The sequence below is a fragment of the Chiloscyllium plagiosum genome, chromosome 16 (assembly GCF_004010195.1).
Source record: "Chiloscyllium plagiosum isolate BGI_BamShark_2017 chromosome 16, ASM401019v2, whole genome shotgun sequence".
NCBI classification, from domain to species: domain Eukaryota; kingdom Metazoa; phylum Chordata; class Chondrichthyes; order Orectolobiformes; family Hemiscylliidae; genus Chiloscyllium; species Chiloscyllium plagiosum.
This window is the reverse complement of record NC_057725.1, coordinates 33024784-33047120: the sequence shown is the minus strand read 5'-3', so window position 1 is coordinate 33047120 and position 22337 is coordinate 33024784. Positions and strand designations below refer to the sequence as shown.

Genomic DNA, 22337 nt, shown 5'->3' with positions numbered 1-22337 from the left:
CTATCCACTCCACCCTCTCCTCCCTGACCTATCACCTTCATCTCCTCCCCCACTGACCTATTGGACTCTATGCTACTCTCTCCCCACCGCCACCCTCCTCTAGCTTATCTCTCCACGCTTCAGGCTCTCTGCCTTTATTCCTGATGAAGGGCTTTTGCCCGAAACCTCGATTTTGCCTGTCCTCGGATTTTGCCTGTCCTCAGATGCTGCCTGAACTGCTGAGCTCTTCCAGCACCACTAATCCAGACTCAAACTGATACAGTCTATTCCGCATTACAAAAGTTGAAATTGCCTTTGCTCTTTCTGACAACGGCACCTGCCAGTATTCTCTGAACAAGTCCAACTTGGAAATATAAGTTGCATGTCTCACTTTTCAAAACAGTCTTCCAAATGTGAAATGGGATATGCATCAGCGTTTGGAACTGCATAGCCCACACATTACCATTGGGTACTATCTGGTTTTGTCACCATTGCTATGGGTGAGCTCCGGTCACTATAACTCACTTTGATTATGTCTTCTTGGAGCATGTGTTCAATCTCTTTTCGAACTATACCAACTTTAGAGGGTTACGCCTATAAGGATGTTGCTTAATAGAAACAGAATCTCCTATATCTACATCATGCATAATTAGATTAGTACTTCCCAGCTTATTTCTTCATATCTCCCCATGTGATGGTGATAACTCTCTCAGGTCATTTCAATTTTCTTCTGGATGGTAACTCAATAATTTATCCCAATTTTTCATAACTTCTAATTTACTTTGAGGAATGTCTGATTCAGAAACTTCTGAACTTGGTTGTAAGCAATAATGCATTCTCCTTTTGCTTTCCTTCCCTGTCAAAATACATTTTGAGCATATTCACGTGATGCATTCTGTGAGAGTTCTTTCAGTCTGGAGTCCTTATCAAATAGTTCACCTCACTCAACCCCCTTTCAACTTGATAAGTACCACTAAACCTTGCTTTTAAAGGTTCACCTATCACTGGAAGTAGCACTAACACCTTATCCCCGAAAGCAAAATTGCAGGTTTTGATTTCTTGTCTGCTTCCTGTTTCATTGTATGGTGGTCTTACAATGTTGTCTAGCCAACTCCCCAGCTCAACTTAATTGTTCCTGAAAATTTGATGTATAGGCCAAATATGTGGTCTCTGAATTATGACTTATCAATTTCCCCTTAATCAATTTTAATGGTGGTCTCACTTCATGCCTAAAAACTAATTCAAATGGACTGAATTTGGTAGATTCATTTGGTGCATCTCTGATTGCAAAAAGTACAGAGAAATTTCCCTTATCCCAATCATCTGGATAGTCTTGACTATAAGCCCACAACATGGTCTTTAATGTCTGATGCCACCTTTCTAGCACTAGCTGTGACTGTGGATGGTATGCAGCAGATTTGAATTGCTTTATTTCTAACCTATCCATAACTGTCTTGAATAATTCCAATGTGACGTTTGACCCTTGATCTGATTGTATTCTGTGGGTAGTCCTTTTCGAGTGAAAAATTTGAGTAATTCCTCAACAATACTTTTAGCTGTGATATTGAAAAATGGAATGGCTGCTGGAGATCTAGTTGACACATCCATTATTGTTAACAAATACTGAATCCCTCGTTTTGTTTTAGGTAGGGGTCCTATGCAATCAATTAAGAATTTTGTAAAAGGTTCCTCAAATACAGGAAGAGGTATAAAGGAACAGGTTTTATTACTGCTTGTGGTTTTCCAATTACCTGATATGTATGACATGCCTGGCAAAATTCAACAACATCCTTGTGTAGTCCAGGCCAGTGAACATATTTTTGTATTTTAGCTTGAGTTTTTCTCACTCCTAAATGACCCCCTAGTTGTAGCTCATGTCCACTCACAACACCTCCCTTCTATAACTCACTGGCAATACGACTTAATGAACTTCTGCCTATTTCTCATCTGCCTGAATATGTGATGGTCTCCATTAAGACATCATTTTTAAGATAATAACATTCAGGGATACATTCAGATTCTTTCCCTGTGTACGCTTTTTCATACAATTGCATTAAATTTTCATCTTTCTGCTGTAGCTCAGTTAATTTATCTAAGCTAAAGACATCTGCCGTGTCATCTATCTGCTCCTGGTTTGTGTCAAACATCTGATCAAACAGACTCTCCGCTAATTCCACTTCAACTTGCTTTTCTGTTTTCTTTGATCTCTCCTGCTCTAACTGATGACTTTGTGACCTCGTTACTACACAATCAGGAAAAATCTCAGGATATGTGTCCTGCAATATTTCAGTGGCCTGAGTTACCACTGGCTTTTCTCCCACAGTAGGCAGCACTCCTACCTATGAACCAGCTATATCATTAGCAAGGACAAAGTGTGTCCCTGGAGCTGAGAGTTTGTCCAGTACTCCTACCACAACTTCTCCACTCTTCACTGAACACTCTAATCTCACTTTGTATAATTGAATGCTTCTTGTCTTACTGTGAATTCCTGTTACCAGCATCTTTTCTGGCAGTAATCCATGGTGTTGTTCCTAAATTAGTCAAGTTACTTGTTCATAGGTTCAATGAATACTACTTCACAAAATAACGGCTGGAGTTTAGAATGCCAGGACAGACTGCTGCAGGACAGATATTATGTCTTTGCTGAGTGGAAAATTGGTGAATAGGCTAACAAAATCAAATGAACACCCAGGCACTGCATTAGTATTGATGCACAAAGTCTACATGGTCTTTGCAAAAGTATAAGTAGAAAACCTGTTAAAGATTCACTCAAATACTTGACCAATTCCTTTTGTGGAGAACTGGTCATCGATAAGAGTGCAAAGTGACACAACACCGTGTATCTTGGACAGATTATACACATGTGGATGCAATGAGCCATGGGTCTGAATCCCCTTATGTGTAAGACCACAAGATATAGGAGAATAGGTAGGCCATTTGGCCCATCGAGTCTGCTGTACTACTCAATGAGATCATGACTGATCTGATCATCTTCAATTCTATCTTCAACATTTTTATAGATCTGAAAGAAAGGGTTTTGAAAGAAGACAGATTACGTTTGAAAGGTAGGAACTGGCCAAATGTTGATTGGGAGAAGCCATTCCTGGGTAAATCTACAACGGGGCAGTTTTTTCTTCGGGGGCAGAGGTGGCGTTCAAATGGAATTAGCAAGAGTACAGGCTTAACATGTTCCCCTTCAGAATGAAACATGGCAGCAACAAGTGCAGATAGCCCAGATGTCTAGTCATTTTCAGGATGGGATAAGAAGAAAAAGAAGCTTTTGAGAGGTACAAAGGAGCCAAATCAACAGAGTTTAGAAAGTGTAGATGGGAACATAAGAAAGAAATCAGAAAAGCGCAGCGGGGCATCAAAGACATTTGCAGATGAGATTAGGGAGAATCCTACATTATTCTAGAAGTATATCAAGGGGAAGAGAATAATGAGGGAAAGATTAGGCCACCCAAGAAACTAAGAGAACAATCTTTGTGTGGAGTTGAAGGACATTGGTAGGGTGGTAAATGAGTATTTCACATCTGTCTTCACTTTGGAGAAACAGGAAGTAGGTAAGGAATTCGAAAGAGGAATTTTGATGTTCTTGAGTAGTTTGATATCGAGAGTGAGAAGGTATGAAGGTTTCCGTGGACTTAAAAGTAAACAAATCTCCAGGTTTAGATGAGTTGAAGCCCAGATTGCTGGGATTCCTCTTTTGCCACAGAGAAGGTGCCAAAGGATGGGAGGGGGAGTTGAAGTGGTCGGCCACGGGGTGATGGGATTGGTGCGAGCAGGCATCCTGTCCCCCCAATATAGAGGAGACCACATCAAGAGCAACAGATACAGTATTGTTATCTTGTCAGGTCCATGCCCACCCTCCACTCTTGGCATTTTCTCCGGGCACTGCAGTAACTGCAAAACGTGCGCCCACACCTCCCCCCTCGCCTCCGTCCAAGGCCTCAAAGGAGCCTTCCACATCCATCAAAGTTTCACCTGCATTTCCACCCATGTCATTTACTGTATCCGTTGCTCATGATGCGGTCTGCTTTTCACTGGGGAGACTGGAAGCCTTCTCATAGAGCGTTTCAGAGAACATCTCCAGGCCACCCACACCAACCAACCCCACCGTCCCATGGCTGAAGACTTCATCTCCTCCTCCCACTCTGCCGAGGATATGCCAGCCCTGGGCTTCCTCCATCGCCACTCCCTTACCACCCGATAAGGAGGAATGCATCATCTTCGGCCTTGGGACCCTTCAATCCCATGGCATCAACGTGGATTTCACCAGTTTCCTCATTCCCCTCCCCCCACCTTATCCCAGTTCCAACCTTTCAATTCAGCACCGCCCTCATGACCTGTCCCACCTGTCCACCTTGCTTCCCACCTCTCCACTCCACCCACCTATCACCATTACTCCCACCTCCATCCATCTATTGCACTCTCAGCTACCCTCCCCCCAGCCCCATTGCCTTCCCATTTATCTCTCTACTCCCGAGTCTCCCAGCCTCATTCCTGATGAAGGCTGTTTGCCCGAAATGTTGGTTTTCCTGCTCCTCGGATGCTGCCTGATCCGCTGTGCTTTTCCAGTACCACACTCTCGACTGTTAAAGATAAAAGCACATCCAATTCAGGAAAAACTGGCAAGTTGGATCCAACACTGAATGCAGAAGGCTGCTGTGCCTGGAGATTAGCATCTAGTGGCATACCACAGGGGTTCGTGCACAGAAACTTATTGTTCGTGATATACATAATCAGTACGCAAGAAAATATGGCTTTGGGCGATAATATGTATGTTTGCAATTGAGAAGATGTTGGGCTGGGTAGTTAACAGTGATGAAGAGGTCTTACGTTACTGGACATTATAGATGGATTCATCAGAGAGGCTTAACATTAGACAGGACTGGGAAGCTCAAGGACAGTGGGATCTTAGGGTACTTCTCCAGAGATTTCTGAAGACAGCAGGGCAGGTTCATTGGGTAGTTACACAGGCATATGGGACATTTGCCATTATCAGTCATGATGTAGATTGCGAACGAGGAGCTTATGTTGGAACTGTACAAAAATTTGATTCATTTGCAGATCGAGTATGCACACAGTTCTATTCACCACACTATAGGAAGGATGTGATTGCACTGGACGGGGTATAGACAAGTTGCACCAATATGTTGCTTGGGATGGAGCAGTTTAACTATGAAGAGAGTCTGAATAAACTCATTATTTTTGAAGCCAAGAAGCTTGAGAGGAGCCCTGAGTGTGATGTTTAAGATTATGAGGAGCATGGACAGATTTGGTTGATAAGAACGACAAAAAAACTGCAGCTGCTGGAATCCAAGATAGACAAGCAGGAAGCAGGAAGAACACAGCAAGCCAGGTTGCATCAGGAGGTGGAGAAGTTGATGTTTCAGGTATAACCCTTGTTCAGGAGATTTGGTTGATGGCAACTGTTCTCCCTATCTGAGGGGTCAATAACAATGAGACAATACTTCTTAAGGTGAAAGGCAGGAAGTTTAGAGGGAACTTGAGGAAAATGGTTTCCATCAGAGGGTGGTGGGAATCCGGAATACACTGCCTGGGAGGATAGTTGATATGAGAGACCTCATCCATTTCAAAAGCACTTGGATGGGCTCTTGAAATATCATAACATTCAGGGGCAGGGCCTAAGTGCTGGAAATTGGGGCTTGGGTAAATTCAGAGTGGTCTTTTGTTGGCATAGGATGCAATAGGCTGTACAGCATTCTTGGTCCTGTATGATTTTAGGAATCCCAAATTCTCAACACTCAGACATTACCCAGCAACTTATGTAATTGCATAAGCACAAAAAACACTGATTATGCTTGCTTTCGAGTAAGTCTGTCTCATCATGCCAGGGAGAGGCCCACTGAATATAATTGCAAGACTAAAGTACTCCAACAAAAGTTGTAACATCTTCAATTATAGAATCATATTTTTCTGTATTTGTTAAAAACATGTTTTTTTTTTAAGGCAATCAAGTTTTGAAATATTTATGGACTTCCATTTAAATGTGTTAATGAATTTATAAATTATCCACAGAGGAATTGAGTCTCCCAAAGGTTTCATCTGTACATGTCCATCAAAGATGATAAAAAAAAACCATAATCCAAATGCATGTTTAAATAGCAAATGACTGAACTTTATGAAAATGAGTGCCATCTCACCGTTGATAATAATTTGTCAGATGTCCACCTCTGCAGAAGATCAGCAATGTTGATGAGAACGGTATTTTCGATGTAGGGAGCAGCAATGAATTGGCCAGACCTGTGCATAACCTAAAATACAGAAAACCAGTGTAAACCAGTGAAACACTAATGTTTCTTCACCCAATACCAAGCATTCTACTTTTCCTTCACAATTTATCACGTCTCTTGAAGATGCCAACTCACTGAGAGCCCTCTAGATGCTTCCTCAAAGTGGCAATCTTACAGGCATCAGATCTTAAGTGAGTGCATGTGCAGGAAATGTCTGAAAATATTCAATACTCAATTTAGTTCAGTCATGATCTAACATACACATTTATGTAGTTTCTACACAGGTAACTAGATATGATCAAGGGCAGCAAGCATTGTCTTTTTTCATCCAATGTTACAAGCTTAAATTCTACACAGGCCATTTAATCAGTTATCTCAGCATAGACTAGGAATAGAGTTGGAGTTCTTCCTGGTCTCTTCCAGTCACCAGGATACAGCATTTAGCTGCTTCTGCCATATTAGTATCTGCTTTTTCTAAGCAAATTCAGTACAAACAGAAAACAAAAGTGACTGCATTATTGTTTGACATATGATGTGCTCACAAAGAATTATTTATAAAAATGGAATTTTGAACCTGAGGAATATTTGATCAATAGAATAAATGCAAAGACAATTGTAATGAAGAAGTTATCCATGGGTGACCATAAGGTTTAATAAGATGCTTTAATACCTTATCTCAGGAATGGAAACAATTAAATCTGAAATCACATTGCAATTATTTAAATTTACCTCTAGCCCTCCATTCTTATCTTGGAAGAGTAAAGTGAATGTTCCAAAATCGGAATGCTCTCCACATCGGATCTGATGATCCTTCACAGAGGAGTTCTGTACTGATGGATAATATAGAGCTCGAAGCGTTGTAAAATTTTGATTGCCTTTAAGGAATTTCAAAATAGTTTATCATGAGCATGATGAATCAATTATTTATTTATTCTATTTTTTCCATTTTTCTCAATATCAGGTAAAAGAATTTGTGAAGGACAAATTCTGTGCTGTGTTGTATAACTATTTGATTTCTAACATTTAAGTGAAAATGTTTAAAAAATGCATAATCAAATCTTTTAATTTACATGTTACAGCTGCAAATGGAAAATAAATTCTATCCTTTCAAATAGGTCAATTCACATTTTAATATTTGTGCTCACTCAATGCTCATACATAGTTGTAGTCATACCACCACACAAGCATATTTACTCATAAGTGAAATGCCACTGTCTTATATGTCAAACCCTCACTTGTTTTGTGGCAATCACAACACAGGCTCATTTTCAGTAACTAACTACTCCCAATAGCGATAAAAATTGTCCGTGAATATTCAATTTCTATCATCTGAGGTTATAACCAGTCATCTTACCTAGTCTAAAATGATACTTTTTTTTTGAAAAAAAGTAACTTGGATGTAAGGTGACTGTGTTTTGCACTTGAACATAGAGGCTTCCTAGACTTGCAATAATGTGAAATAAACAAGACCATTCTGCACTGAAATTATCATTTTAGCAAATCATTTAGCAATTTTATCAAATTTCTGAACAGAATCAACTAAATCAGTCTTAAGAAATCTGCACCTCCTGTGTTAATTCACATTTGTATGAGAAGTTGTAAATCTTGAATATGAATGTTGCCTGCAACTATTCAGCTTGCGAAGACAATGGAGCCATTCTTGGGAATTCTCCACCTACATTTCAGGATTTGCTTAGCAAAGAGGGAGAGAGAGAAAAGAAAAACTGAATTTGCAACAACAAGAACTAGCAATCTCTTTCTGTCCCCTGCTTTGTACCCTGCCTTTCCAAAGCCAATATTCAGTGAAAAAACAAATTGCGGAAACAACCATTAACCAAGAATTCAAGATACCTAAAACTTCACCACTGTTGAGGAAACAAGTCAAAACTTCAATAACTGTGGTTCAAGTTACAATCTGACACTTCATGGACCCGGAACAATTAGCATCATAGAGCCATAGAGATTATTTATTCTTCTGATGTGTATCAGTCTTAATCATTTTTTTTAAAAACATATTGTCTGTGTTTGTTGCTGAGATCTTTTAACAGGATTTCAGGTTTAGTAAGTAATAAAATCCCTCTTTCCCTCACCACAGGAATGGGCCCATTCAGTTTGATTGACCTAACTACATTTTGCATTGATGTGGGAGAAAGCTACACACTAAATGGAAATGGAAACGTATGTTCCAACAAACAAAGCGGGATCAAAGAGAGAAGATTTGGGGGGATTCAAGATGGCAGCGATCTAACAGATCTGCCTTGCTGGACTCCAGGCAAAGTGGTGCTTTCACCCTCCCCTTACTAGCCATTTTCATAAAAATCGACAGTGTAAAGTCCCCAGAGTTTCTAAATATCACTTTTAATGTTCAGGGAAGATGACTAAAGGAAAGGGATTGCATCGATCGCAACGTGCAGGGCATTCCCCTGCAGCAATGGATGTGCTCGTTGCTGCAGCGCCAATTCCGTGGAGGCACCTTTGAACTTAACTGACCAGCAGAGTTTGGTCTCAGAGTTCGTCAAACTCCGAGGGAGGATTGAATCAGCACTGATGGTGTCCCGGACTAGGCAGGAACCAATCTCAGCCATGCTACAAAAGCATGAGCAGGTGAGCCAACATCTTAGGCAGTGCATGGAGGAGGTGGAACAGCCTGGTCCTAGCTTGATTTTAATGTTATAGAGACAAGAAAATGGCAATGGAGGCTTCCAGAATGCTGGGGAAAGATCCACAGGTCCTGATTGCCAAGGGGTCAAAAATCATTTTTTTCAGGACTTTTCTGGGCTGCGATCTGAAAAAGGAAATCTTATGATGAAGTGAAGAAGAGGCTGAGAAACTTGAACATTCTATATTCTGTACCCAGCAGAGTTGCGCTTCAGCCATGGAGGGTCCGTGTATAACTTTGATTCAACGAGAAGGCAAAGGATTTCCTAGACACTATAAAATAGACTGGTTGGTCAAATACTATGGACAATAGTGTTTCCTTTGTTAGAGTCATAGAGTCATAGAGACGTGCAGCATGGAAACAGACCCTTCGGTCCTACCCATCCATGCCGACCAGATATCCAAACCCAATCTAGTCCCACCTGCCAGCATCTGGCCTATATCCCTCCAAACCCTTTCTATTCCTATACCCATCCAAATGCCTCTTAAATGTTGCAATTGTATCAGCCTCCACCACATCCTCTGACAGCTCATTCCATATACGTACCACCCTCTGCATGAAAACATTGCCCCTTAGGTCTCTTTTATATCTTTCCCCTCTCTGGCCTAACCAATGTCCTGTATAGCCGCAACATGACCTCCCAACTCCTATACTCAATACTCTGACAAATGAAGGAAAGCATACCAAACGCTTTCTTCACTATCCTATCTACCTGCGACTCCATTTTCTCTCTGTTGTTTACTTTGTGTGCCTGGCTTTGTTTCTGTAATATGTCAGGTTGTTTCTTCGTTCCCTTTCTTGTTATTTTTACTAGTCCCTGTTGTTTTTTTTTGGTTAAGGTGGTCATTTCCTTTATTGACAACAAGTGGGCTTGATGTATGGGTGGGATGAGTTGGCTGACTACTTTCAATTTCCATGTGTATGAGATGTATGTTTCTTTGTTTCTGTTTTGCCTGGGTTTGGGTCTCGGCTTCAGCTGGAAGGAGCCATGGAGGTGTTAGTGAGAAGGGTGAGTGCCACCTGTAGGCATGGGATACGTTTTCAGTTATTTGTCTTTTGTTTATTTTAGGAATAGTTATTAGAATTTTTGCTTTAGCATTGTTTGTATTGTTTAGATTTTATGAATCTTTTCTTGTCTCCACTCGGTGCATTATGAGTGGGTTCTTTCTCTTAGGAGTGGGTTCTTTCTCTTTGCTCGTTTAGGTGATGCACCTGGAATATAAAGGGGAGTCCCTCACCAGTTAAAGGAAAGAAAATGTTCTCAAGTCTCAGAATAGTGAGGGTCAATATTGCTCTGTTACAAGAAACTCACTTAGATGATAAGGAGCATCTAAAATTACAGCAGGGAGAGTTCAGCCAGGTATTCTTGTCTTTTAATTCCAAACATAGAGGAGTGGCTACTAATACAGAAGAATCAACCATTCCAGTTGATATACCAAATTAAGGACGAGCATGGGCAATTTGTGATCCTCAAAATCCTAATACATGGGCAGGAGTATGGCAGTTTTTATGTTTACTGCCTCCCAGCACACCCCTCAAGTTTTTAACTGATGCACTTTCCAGGCTGATGGCCCTTGGAGAGTGCCACATGATTATAGGGGGAGTTTCTGACCATCTTATCCCGAGGTGGATAGGATGCCAAGAGGTCCAAACAGTTAGTGGACCTATGTGGGGAGTTGGGGTTGGTGAATGTGTGGAGATGTCTTCACCTAAGGGAAGGGATTTTACTTTCTTCTCCAACCCGCACAAGTGTCACACAAGGATCAATATATTTTTTGGCCCCCGCCGACTTTTTTGGATTCGCTACTAACCTGTAACATTGGGAATATAGCCATTTCAGACCATGCGGCAGTGTATTTAGAGATTAAGATCAGGGTAATGGGACAGACACGTGGCATTGGCGTTTGGATCCTTTTCTTTTGAAAGGCAGTAAGTTCATTGAGTATTTCACAAGGGAGTTTAAGACCTTCTGGGATATTAATTTGGGTATGGCCAGTAACTCATCAGAGCTCTGGGAGACTGCCAAGGCTTATTCAAGGGGTAAATTATCTCATATTCAGCAACCCAGAAGAGATAGCGGGGAGAGCAACGGCGTATACTTGAGGCCCAGTTGAAGGCAGCCAAGACAACACATTTTGACAGACCCTCTGTGAGTAGGTTACAGTGGATTACAGATCTTCAGGCTGATCTGAACTCCATGCTCACCCAGGCAGCTAAGAGAGAGATCTCATTCATGAAGCAAACACTATTTGAGCACGGTGATAAGCCAGGTAGATACTTGGCATTTCTGGCCAGGAAGACGAGCGCTCCTCAATCTATCATGTCCTTTAGAGAGGATGCTGATACTCCCACTCATGAGTCCAAAAAGATCAATATAGCATTTTGGAAATTTTATGATGTCTTTTGATCAACCGAGTCATAAATATGAGTAGGGACCTCTTCCATTTTTTTCAGATCAGGGACTTTATACGGGAAAGGACCACACTATTGGTTCATCCCTTTAAGTCTGATGTGGAGAGGAGAGTGCTTCGGTCCATGGACATTCTGTCAATTAATGCCCTCTCTCACTTACGGGGACGGGGTGCCTCGGAAGATAATGAAAGGCTTTACAGAATCTGGAATCAAGAATTGGGAGCAGAAATTTTGTCAGAAGTGTGTGAGGATATCTGGGAGAATGTACAAACGATTTTGATTTGTAATAAAATGCAGGGCGAGTAATTAAAGATTCTCCACAGAGCCTATCTGGCCCCAGAGCAGCTAAGCAAAATTTTCAAAAGGAGCATCTCCAAGTGCCCTATAACAGACATTGGTATTCTCACTCATTGCTTGTGGTTGTACAATAAGATTTGTAGATATTGGGGCGCCATAGCAAATGTGTTGGACAAGATCTTGGGCACTGTGGTTAATGCAAATCAGGTATCTCTCCTTCTGGGATTGCTGAACCTGCCTTCTCTAGATGAGCATGGGAAGAAACTGTTTTACATTCTTACATATTGCGCAAGGAAGAACATTCTGATGAGCTGGGTTTCGGAAAACACCCCCCAACCCCCAACCCCCAACTTTTCGGGATGGCATAGGTTAGTGATGGAGCATATTCCCCTAGACTTCCTTACAAATATGGTGCACCGGAAAACAGAACTTTTTTCTAAGACATGGCAGCCCCTTTTTGAATCACATAGACGCAGACATGTCAGCCACATTGATCAGGGCCTTTATATTGCCACAAGGATTGTATCTGTCGGGCCAGGGACCCTGACAGGAAGAATCCTGAATAAATACGGGTATGTTAACTGATTCTCCCAATGATGGGAGCTTTGGTGGGGTGGCTCTGAGTGGTGTAAGTCAAGTTAGTTTAGCTTAATTCAATCTAATTTAATTTAACTTATTATGTCTGATTCTTTATTGAATTGCAGTATGAGGAGATTATTCTTTCTCTTTTGATGTTTTTGATTTGTTTTGTAGAGTAGTGGTTAGTTTATTGTTATTGTTTATGTACCATATGATTGCTATACTATCTCTTTTGTGATTTTACCATTCTGTTCAAAAAAATGTCTTTCAGTAAATAAAAGAGGATTCAAATCACCATTCCTCATCTGTTTGCAGCAAGCAACAGTGTCATTTAAAAAAAAAACACATGCTACTTTGGGGAGTATAGTTGAGTTCTTTGTAAATTGCTGGATCTCATCAAAATCCTGGTAATCCACTCCCTCCATGTGGTGGAAAGTCATATTGCCTGGAGAATCCATTGGTTGAGTTGTGCTGATTTCCTCTTGAACGCACAAGTAAGGCAAAAAGCACAAAATACATTTTTTAAAAAAGCCCTTCTGGCTCCGGATGATCTTTTCACTTTCATGTGATGGTAAAGTCACTGTTGGCTGAGGAAATTTTAAAAGTGCAAATGATCTGATCTCAGGAGCATGAAGTAAGTCTGTAACTTGTTTGATTTGACAACCTACTGATAGTTTTAATGGACAGGTCCAACCATCTCTGACCCAGTTTCCGCTCAGCCAATGTTATATCAGGCCCGTCATCCTTTAATGCTGACATAAGAGGTGATGAACTCAGTTGCCAAATGGCTGTCACTTAGTTCAGAACAATGTAAATAGCTTAAGTTCCCTTCCCGATTGTGTTAAAAAATCACACAACACCAGGTATAGTCCAACAGGTTTATTTGGAAGCACTAGCTTTTGGAGCATTGCTCCTTCATCAGGTGGTTGATGAAGGAGCAGCATTCGAAAGCTAGTGATTCCAAATAGACCAGTTGGACTATAACCTGGTGTTGTGTGATTTTTAACTTTGTACACCCCAGTCCAACAGCAGCACCTCCAAATCATCACTTCTGACTAAGACAGACTTAGAAACTTCTCACTATACCCCTGAGCGTGGAAAAGAATAGCAACCCACCACTAACATAAATTGCTGAGGAAAATGGCACAGGATGAAGAATCAGCTGAGGATGACCCAAGGAGAACACTTTCAGAAGGGATTGCTAACATGGGGGTCTGAGAGATTAACTTCCAGTTTGCTCAGGATTCATTGACAAATAGCACAGTTGGATAGTGGATATGGCATGTAATCACAAAATAATGTTCTGGTGGAACAGGGATCTCTCAGCTGTTGCTTGTGACATTTTGTGATCTCATTGGCAACATGATCACGAAGTAAAGGAAGGGTTTGTTAACAATGTGTGTTTTTTTAACTAATAACAAGCAAAGAGAAAATGGCACCACTTAATTTCCTTTCAAATAATTGCAAATGCTTTCATTATTTAAATATTGTGTAAGCCTATCACCACCCGACAAGATTTCTTGAGGGAATAACCATGAGAAAGCTATTGCCCTTCATGTCCTCAGGATGAATTTATTGATTTTCTACTTCAACACCAATCACCTGGAAGTCTCCAAACTTCTTTAATATATATAAATATTTATATTTATATTGTGGAAAGATTTATAGATTCATAAACCAAAATCGGATAGTACTGCTTATTGAACTAATACTTACTGCCCATATTTTGGTGCTTGTTGATGAAGAAATCCCTGTCAAGACCCAGGCCCAGTGCAATCACTTTCAGAATTTTTATTGACAGCTGCTGACACATTTTGAAGAATGATTCCAGGCATTCCCGAAACTCAGGATTGTTGTTAATAACAGGCCATTTCTAGAGAAATAGATAAATAGAAACAGCATGGCTTTAATAAAGTTTTATTTACTGAAGTAACAAATGCAATGTTATCTTTACTTGATTCTGAAAATAATTTAAATATTTTGTGTCAGTAAATAGGAGGTTGCAATGTTGGTTCAGTGATGAGTGGAGAAGGGTTGGACATACTGTTGAAGAATTTGTGAAGGATTTGCAGTGCAATATGAGAGGCCTGAACACAAATAAATTAATTTCTGCTTTCAGATCCCCAATGAGGGTGGATGATCTTGTGCTTGCATAAATGTCCTGTTGTACAATTATTTCTTGTAATTTTAACACCCATTTCTATCAATAGTTAAACACGCACACTATGACTGTCTGGTATTGCTGTCAAGTCAGCCCTTTGATATTTCAGGGTCAATCTTCGATGACCTTCTGGCTTACTCATACTCAGTCTCATCATTGGGGCTTCCTCTGACTTATTCATCCCTCACTATCCCTATCAAATGTCTTTCTGATGTTCAATATCATAATGCTAAGTTTAAAGCTGAGAACAAATTTTACAGTGTTTAATTATTTAGAGCACTGTTTCTCAAGCATTTTTAGTTTTTAGTTTTTAAGTGGCTTATTTTCCAACTAAAATATAATGTTCTAAATTCCTTTCATATGAACATTGCTGAATGTGAAATCTATAATTTTTTTCAATACACTTACAACAATTTTGTAAGGTGTGAAGCTGCTTCACATTTAATTGTTTTGGACAGAAATACAGACCTGGACGTATTATTTTTAAAGGTCAGGGGAAAGACATTGGGCTCAATCTTGCATAACTTAGGCTAAATCAGGATTGAAGGATTTCATTGCAATGAGGTTAATGGGGGTTTCATACCCTAACTTGCCTCATTAATGACCTAGCATTCTGCTATAACATCTCTCCAATTGCCCCCAGTCTTATCATGCTTCAATCCTGGGACAATTTGCCATTCAACAGATATCGAGCAAAAGACTGCCAATCCTTGCACCTGCCACTGTACACACAGACAAGCCTTTGTAATCCAGCATCACCGCTCACTGACAACATAATAGCACTGCAGTCAGATAGCCCTACCATCCATACCACATGGCAGTAAGAATCACATATGCAAACCTATTCTCTCATCTTAGTTGCTCTTTAAGCACTAGGCCACACACTTTACCTGTCCTTAGTTACATCTCATCTGAACAACCTTTGCAAGTTAGTGCTACCCCATCCACAGTGCCCAACAAAAACCCACTTCTTGTCAGTGTCCAGTCAGATAACATCATATTCAGTAAAGCAATCAGACAAATGCAAACATGAGCTTTTATTTATGGAGAGCAAAAGGGAACACAGTTGAAGGCAACAGAGGTTGAACTGAGCCCTCGACAATGCCAACCAATTTCGGAATCATGGCCAAAGACAATTTTACTGTCAGTGAGCATAGGCTGCACACAGATCAGTTCTACTGAGGTGCTATCTGTTTTGTATCACTTATTGCAGCTATTGTGGGCGCCTTCTCCTCTTCTTCAGAGAAATTATCCCACTCCCCAAGTTTGTCTGTGGCCTGGATGTCACCTGTTCCACTTGTGTAAAACACTGCACTGGACTATCCTGGAGGATAGCCTGAGACCTGTTCAAGCAAGGGAAGTGATTTTCAACAGTCCTATACTCTGTTCCAACATAGCCCTAGTTGAGGCATGGCAGGCATTAACCATGCACTCCACAACAGTCAGGGGATTGCACATTGGAGTTACGAGTCATCATTGCACTGATATAATCTATGGTTCCCCGCATTAACCAGCTCATATAGAGATGGGCCTCTGTGGATGACTTGTCTAAATTTTGCCACACCTCTCACCACAGTTCACATCACTTACACCCCTGAAATATTCTGCTTCATGAGGACTTAAAAATTTAAAACAGGACTTCTTGTAAATCATGACTGATCCCGATTGGTTGAACTCACCTCAGGAAGAATCACCACCAATAACAGCGATTCACCCTCCTCGCCAGATCACTATCCTCTCACTTGTCTGTCTAACTGGTTTTCTCTCTCTTCGGGCTTGATCCCCACCTATCATTTACTCCTTATCCCCTTCCCCCACCCTATCACCTGCATATAGACTGACTTGTTCGCTGTTTGACTGGCTAATATATGAAAATTCATTGGCGTTTAATCAATTCCCTACAGATTAGTCAGGATCTGAGCCTGACAATGAACTTTCTGTTCATGCTCTCTGTTGTGCTGATCAAGCAGATGTAAGAAATCAAAATCAGAGTCAACAGCACAGGCTCAACAGGCACCATTGTACCACTGTTCACATTCACATTGTTTCATAGATCTCATGGGAGAACCAGGGACTTATGTTACAAATGCCTGCAAATACAAAGCAGATTATCCGAGCAGGACCGAAATAATTGGTTTTTGGGTGAGGCTGATGGTTGATGGGGAAGAGTTGAGGAGGCAGAGAAACAGGAAGCAAGGGCCTGACAATGAACCTTCTGTGCACATGCTCTCAGCTGAGCTACTCAAGGAGACAAAGTAAATCAAAATAAAGGTCAACAGGCACCATTGCACCACTGTTCACATGCATGTTATTTCATGGACCACCAGGGGTCCACGGACCCAGTTAGAGAACCAAGGATTTATATCACAAATGCCTGAAAATATAGAGCAGATTTAAAGCATGATGTAAATAACTAGATTTTGGTTGAGGCATCTGGTGGATGGGGAAGAGTTGACGAGGCAGAGAAAGAGGAAGCAAGGTAATAGGCTATGAAGTAATAGTCGAGAGGGGAGTGTACAGGTGAGTAGATAAGGAAGTGGAGAGTTGTCATAACTCAGGAAGTCTAACTGGAGAGGGACACCATTCATTGTTCAACACCATAGTGGGCCCACCACTCATGACACATATGACACTTATAATACAACCTGATCAGCAATGTCATTACATACCTCAGGAGTAAGTGGGACTTGAACCCAGGCCTCAAGGATCAGAGACAGGGACACTACTGTTGCACTACAAGAATGCTCTGCTCAGGTGATGAGTTCCAGCTGAGCAGGCTATTGCCTGTTACTAAGAGAATACATACTTAATAAGTTCCACACTCAGATTAATTTCTCATTCCCCATGGGCCTTGTCGGGGTTATCACAAGAGGCAAATGGATGCTGAGGTGAGAGCAGTGGGAAGAGAGAAAGGAAGTAGTAAGGAGATAAGGATGTGAAAGGTGTCAAGGTGGTGAAAATTACCAGTGAGAGCAGGAACAGACAACAGGTAATGACAACAGGATTTTGGAAGTGGCATAAAGGATCAGGGAAGGAGGAATTGCAGAATGGGGGGGAAGTGGGGAATAAAGAAAGGGTGATTGAGTCAAGGTGTGAAAACAAGTAAAGCAGTGAGATTGTGGAAATGGGATTGAACACAACAGGGGAACAGAGAATAAATATAGTGAAGAAATATATAAATGTAAAGGCATGAGAGATGATGTGGTGTGAACATAAGGATCCCGTCATGGCGTAAATAATATAGCTGTGTTGTCTTTTCCTGTCATCAAGTTAATCCTCCAAACAACTGGAGGATTCTGGCTGCAAAGAGGGGAAGGAATAATTTTGAAGAAGGTGTACCTCAATACAGCTTGGATTCTGCTCATTGGCAGGTGTCAGGTTCATCTGTCACCTTGATCTTAATTTCTAAGGGGAGCAGTAGGGATGATACCAACTGCAAGTACCACTGAACAAGTAACTGGCCGCATGTCTCTAAAACTCCCATGTGGCCGGACAGCCTGTACAAAATGGTGGACTTACAAAAAACCTGTACAATAAATAAAGTAGGCTGGGAAATCGAGCCAAGCATTGGTTAAACTTATCTGTGCTAATTTGTAGTGTATTTGTTATTACGGTATTAATTGTGTTGAAATATCATTTTTTATTGTGAGTTGACTCACAATCCTTTGCTGAACACAAGGGTCAAAAATACGCTGCATGGCAGGCACATCACCCATTATCTGATGTACAGTACAAAGTTCAAGGAGAACCATAGCTGGAATTTTAAATATCTTACAACATGTGAAGATAATGCTGATATGTTAAAGGCCTCCTTCAGGTCTGCAGGCCGCACAGGATTTAATCTGTGAAGAAAAAGAATTGTTACACAAAATTCCTCTTATAATTCTTCTTCTGACTAATTAGCTAGTCTAGTACAAGCCTTGTTGCAAGGAAAAGTCATCTGGTCAACCGAGTCTACATTTTCCACATATCATATACAATCTATCATAGCAGAGAATCCCTACAATGTGGAAACAGGCCATTCAGCCCAACATGTCTACACTGTCCAACGAGCATCCCATGAAGATTTACTCATTCCCCCCCCCCCACCTCTTCCCTGTAACCCTGCATTTCCCCAGCCAATCCATTTAACTTACACATCCTTGGGTGCTATAGGCAATTCAGCATGACCAATCCACCTAACGAGCACATCTTTCAACTGTGGGAGGAAACCGGAGCACTCGAAGGAAACCCACGCACACAAGGGGAGAGTGTGCAAATTCCACACAGACAGTCATTTGAGGTTGGAATTGAATTTGGTTCCTTGTACTGTGAGGCAGTAGTGCTAACTATTGAGCCATCCCATGGCACTCCATAAACATGCAATCAACAAAAGAAAATTACCTAATGTGAATCTTCTTTGATACTCATAATAACATTTAGTGCAAGTGACTATTCCCATATAGAGAGGCAAATTAACTATGTCTTTATTTCAAAAACTTTCCTTCATTCTTAGAAACAGTATGAACAATTTTTACCTCTTGTGACTCTCTAATGGAGTTTTATGGCTCTTTCCAACAATTGCTAGTTTTTAGCCTCTGTCTATGGACGTAATAGTAGACACTCAGGCTGCACCTAGAGGACCAGAACTGGCACGCTCATTGTTCACATTACAGCCATCCATCTGACCTTAAGATATCGGACAGTATTTAAATGAAAATAATTTCCAACTTGCTTTAATTACATTGATTTCAAAATTATTGCCAGTTTTTTTCAATCAAGACCATTTACTTGTTTTGTGTTTTCAAATAGCAAGTATATTTCTAAACTACAAGTTGCTGTACAAAATACATTGATTATGGACTAGATACTGGCAACAAAATACTTTAATTTATCATTAAACTGTTGTTATCATGATGTTCTTATTCTTTCAACATTGTTTAATCTTTGGCAGTCCAGCACAGCACATCATTGAACCTCAGGAGACTGAGTAGCCAAATGATCACGTATGTCTATATCGATAACTTTTGTGAGCTACCCAACTGGGACACTCATCTGCTCTTCACTCTTGACACTATAATTTTTCTCCCCAAATACTGTTGCTGTTCCTTTTGAAAAATTGCTATCTAACTCACTTCTACCATCCTCCCATTAATGGACAACAGTTTGCCATAACGCATATCACATTATTTTATTTCTGTATCTCATTTCTGATCGTTTTGCAAATTATGTTAATATTTGACCACTGGTAATTGGCCCTGACACCAGTGGAAACAATTCCTGCCTAACTGCAATGTCATTCCAACTTAATTTTGAACATTCCATTTAAGTTGTTTTGTTCTCTTCACAACAGTGAAAATTAATCTCCAGTCCTTCCACATTTCCATTTTGAGTAAAATTCCTCTAGTTATAATCAAGACTGGCTAAAACACCTCAGTTGACACCTTACCATGACAGACTTTACGCAAATTATTTTGTACCCAATGCCTCTATGTCTATTTTGCCACCTCGTCTCATTCCCACAAAAAAATTCTGCCAAGGATAGTTCTGTATTTTTATACCTTTCTATATCTGCTGCAACCCAGCCATGACTTAGAGATTCAGAGTCCATTGTATGGGCATATTGTTGTTTAATATTACTTGGAAGCATGAAGAACTTCTTGCAGATGTCCATCACTTCAAATATCTGAGGAAAAATCATGTTTGAAATGTGATGAAATACATTTTGCTCCTTGGATCTATTAACGCGAAGTTTTAATCCTCCCTATATCTTGCATGGATTTCCTCCCACAATCCAAAGATGTGCAGATTAGGTGAATTGGGAATGCTAAATTGCCCATAGTCTTAAGTGCATTAGTCAGGGGTAAATATATGGTAGGGGAAGGGGAATGGGTCTGGGTGGGTTACTCTTCGGCGGGTCAGTTGAACTTGTTGGGTCAAATGGCGTGTCTCCATACTGTAGGTAATCTAATCTAATAGAGGTGCAGGGTCATGAATAAAAGAGAAACAACAGATCAATATCCACAAGAGCTGGGCAGGGTTTGATGTGCACACATTGTGACATGAATGGCAGACTGGCTACTGACAGAAAAATGTCCAATATCTAATAAGATTCTCTTCACAGGAAGGTCTTTAAATGGAAAATACAGATAAGATGTATTCAGAGATTGGAAATGTGCTCTCAGGATTCAGGCATGACTTACAATTACTTGTAAATTGGTCTTTTAGTTGATGGCATCATAAGACCATAAGATATAGGAGCAGTGATGATACGATCATGATTGATACGTTCCTCAACCCATTCTCCCGCTTTCTCCCCATAACCCTTGATCCCCTTGATACTCAAGAACCAATCTGTCTATCCGACATGATTTATTATTGAATAGTTCAACTGATTCACCTTTACATCAACATTGCTATAGCACAAAATAACAAAAGCACAACCCAAATTTCCCAAAGTATGCATTCACATTGCGAACAGGAACTGACAGTAAATTTGTTGAGACATTACCAAGGACACACCTTTTGATCTTCAATTCCAGTGTTTTTCAGGTATACAAATCCAATGTCTGTTAAAGCCCTGATGACCTCTGTGGATATTTGCTCCATTTCGATGGCTGATGGTTCATCTTTTCCTAAGCCAAATGAGCCAAAGTCAACTACTTCAATGCCCATTGTATTCCAGTGATTTTGGCTTTTTTTGGAGCTAAAGGATAAAGGTAGAGCAACAGAATTTAAATTGAAATGCAGAAATGTCCCTCCTTCTTTCCTTCCCCGCACTCTTAACATTTCCGCACCCTTTCTTCATCTACTCCTTCCCCTTCTGTTCTGCTTCAATCCTCTCCTTTACTGTAATCTCATCTCTCAGTAACTCCTGTCCTTCCCCAGCCACTCTTTTATGTTCCCTAAGAAAGAAACGAATCGGAGTAGGGGAGGTAAAAAGACATTGAGAGTAGTGTACAAGAAGATAGTGGGGCGGAAGAAACTTCACAATCTGGAGGATGAAGACAGTCACACACACACAAAAAAACAGTAAACGGAATAGGGAAATAAAACACGACGGAGAAGAACGGCAAGAGTTCTAGAACCGACAGAAAATAGTTGGGGATACAAAGAACACCATCACACAATGTGCGGACTGATTTTTTTTTGTAATAGGAGGATAACTTGCAAATGCCAAGCTCGCGTATTCCACCTCAGCTATCCATGAAAGAGTGCAGACGGGAGAGACACTCAGTGATGGGTGAGCTGGCCAGCAGTTCCGCTGGGACAGGAGGGCTGTTGCAGAGACAGTGGGGAGAAAATGACAGTGGTCAGGACAGAACCCCCTTTGTATACGGTTGGCTCTGGACTCTGTAGGTGTCCCATCTGCCGCTTGTCAAATTCCGTCAGTGTCGGGACTGGGGGAGAAAGAAAACCCTCAAATTGGATCTTTGATCATTTGATTGTCTATTCGCCAGACTTGTTTAGAGGTGGGAGAGCACCGGGGAGACGTCCTGACACGGATCTGTTTCAAATTTTCTGGTTCTCACTCTAACAGAGAGAGACTCAAAGAGCAAGGCTAAGTACTTGTAAGACTGTTGAGTACTTAACAACTTCTTATGAATTTTCTTCGCCAGTTTCAACGTTGAAACGGTATAAAGTTATCTTCAAGCTTTCAGATTTCAGTGGACTTACCAGCTTGTTGTACGTACTTCAAGTGAGTCCTTCACGTCTTCCAACTGTGAAGCTGAGAGGTGAAGGATTACGGATGAGCAAATATTGTTCTGTACTGAGTGTTTTTTGAATACGTGACCTTTAAAGGCAACTGACATGGACGTAAAGATAACAGTAGTTGAAAACACACATTTTGTTCTTTTATTAAGCTGAGGAGGATGGGAAATATTATTGAAGAAAATGATGTTGAATACTGAACATGAGCAACTTGGGTATATCCGAGTTATAAAGTCATAGAGACGTACAGCATGGGAAACAGATCCTTCGGTCCAGTTCGTCCATGCCGACCAGATATCCC

At 40.8% G+C, this 22337-nt stretch overlaps 1 protein-coding gene across 1 annotated transcript in view; it reads right to left on the bottom strand.

Moving 5' to 3' along the window:
• Nucleotides 1–22058, bottom strand: part of LOC122557772 (2-oxoglutarate-Fe(II) type oxidoreductase ppzD-like) — a 26562-nt gene extending 4504 nt beyond the window's left edge. Inside the window, exons 1-7 of the mRNA XM_043705771.1 lie at nucleotides 22001–22058; nucleotides 20846–21029; nucleotides 19885–20009; nucleotides 18120–18186; nucleotides 13900–14056; nucleotides 6966–7111; nucleotides 6147–6257 (exon numbers count right to left, since the gene is read on the bottom strand). Of these exons, the coding sequence (XP_043561706.1) occupies nucleotides 6147–6257; nucleotides 6966–7111; nucleotides 13900–14056; nucleotides 18120–18186; nucleotides 19885–20009; nucleotides 20846–20998 (759 nt within the window). The 5' untranslated portion in view covers nucleotides 20999–21029; nucleotides 22001–22058. The remainder of the gene's footprint in view (nucleotides 1–6146; nucleotides 6258–6965; nucleotides 7112–13899; nucleotides 14057–18119; nucleotides 18187–19884; nucleotides 20010–20845; nucleotides 21030–22000) is intronic.
• Nucleotides 22059–22337: the final 279 nt, after the last annotated feature.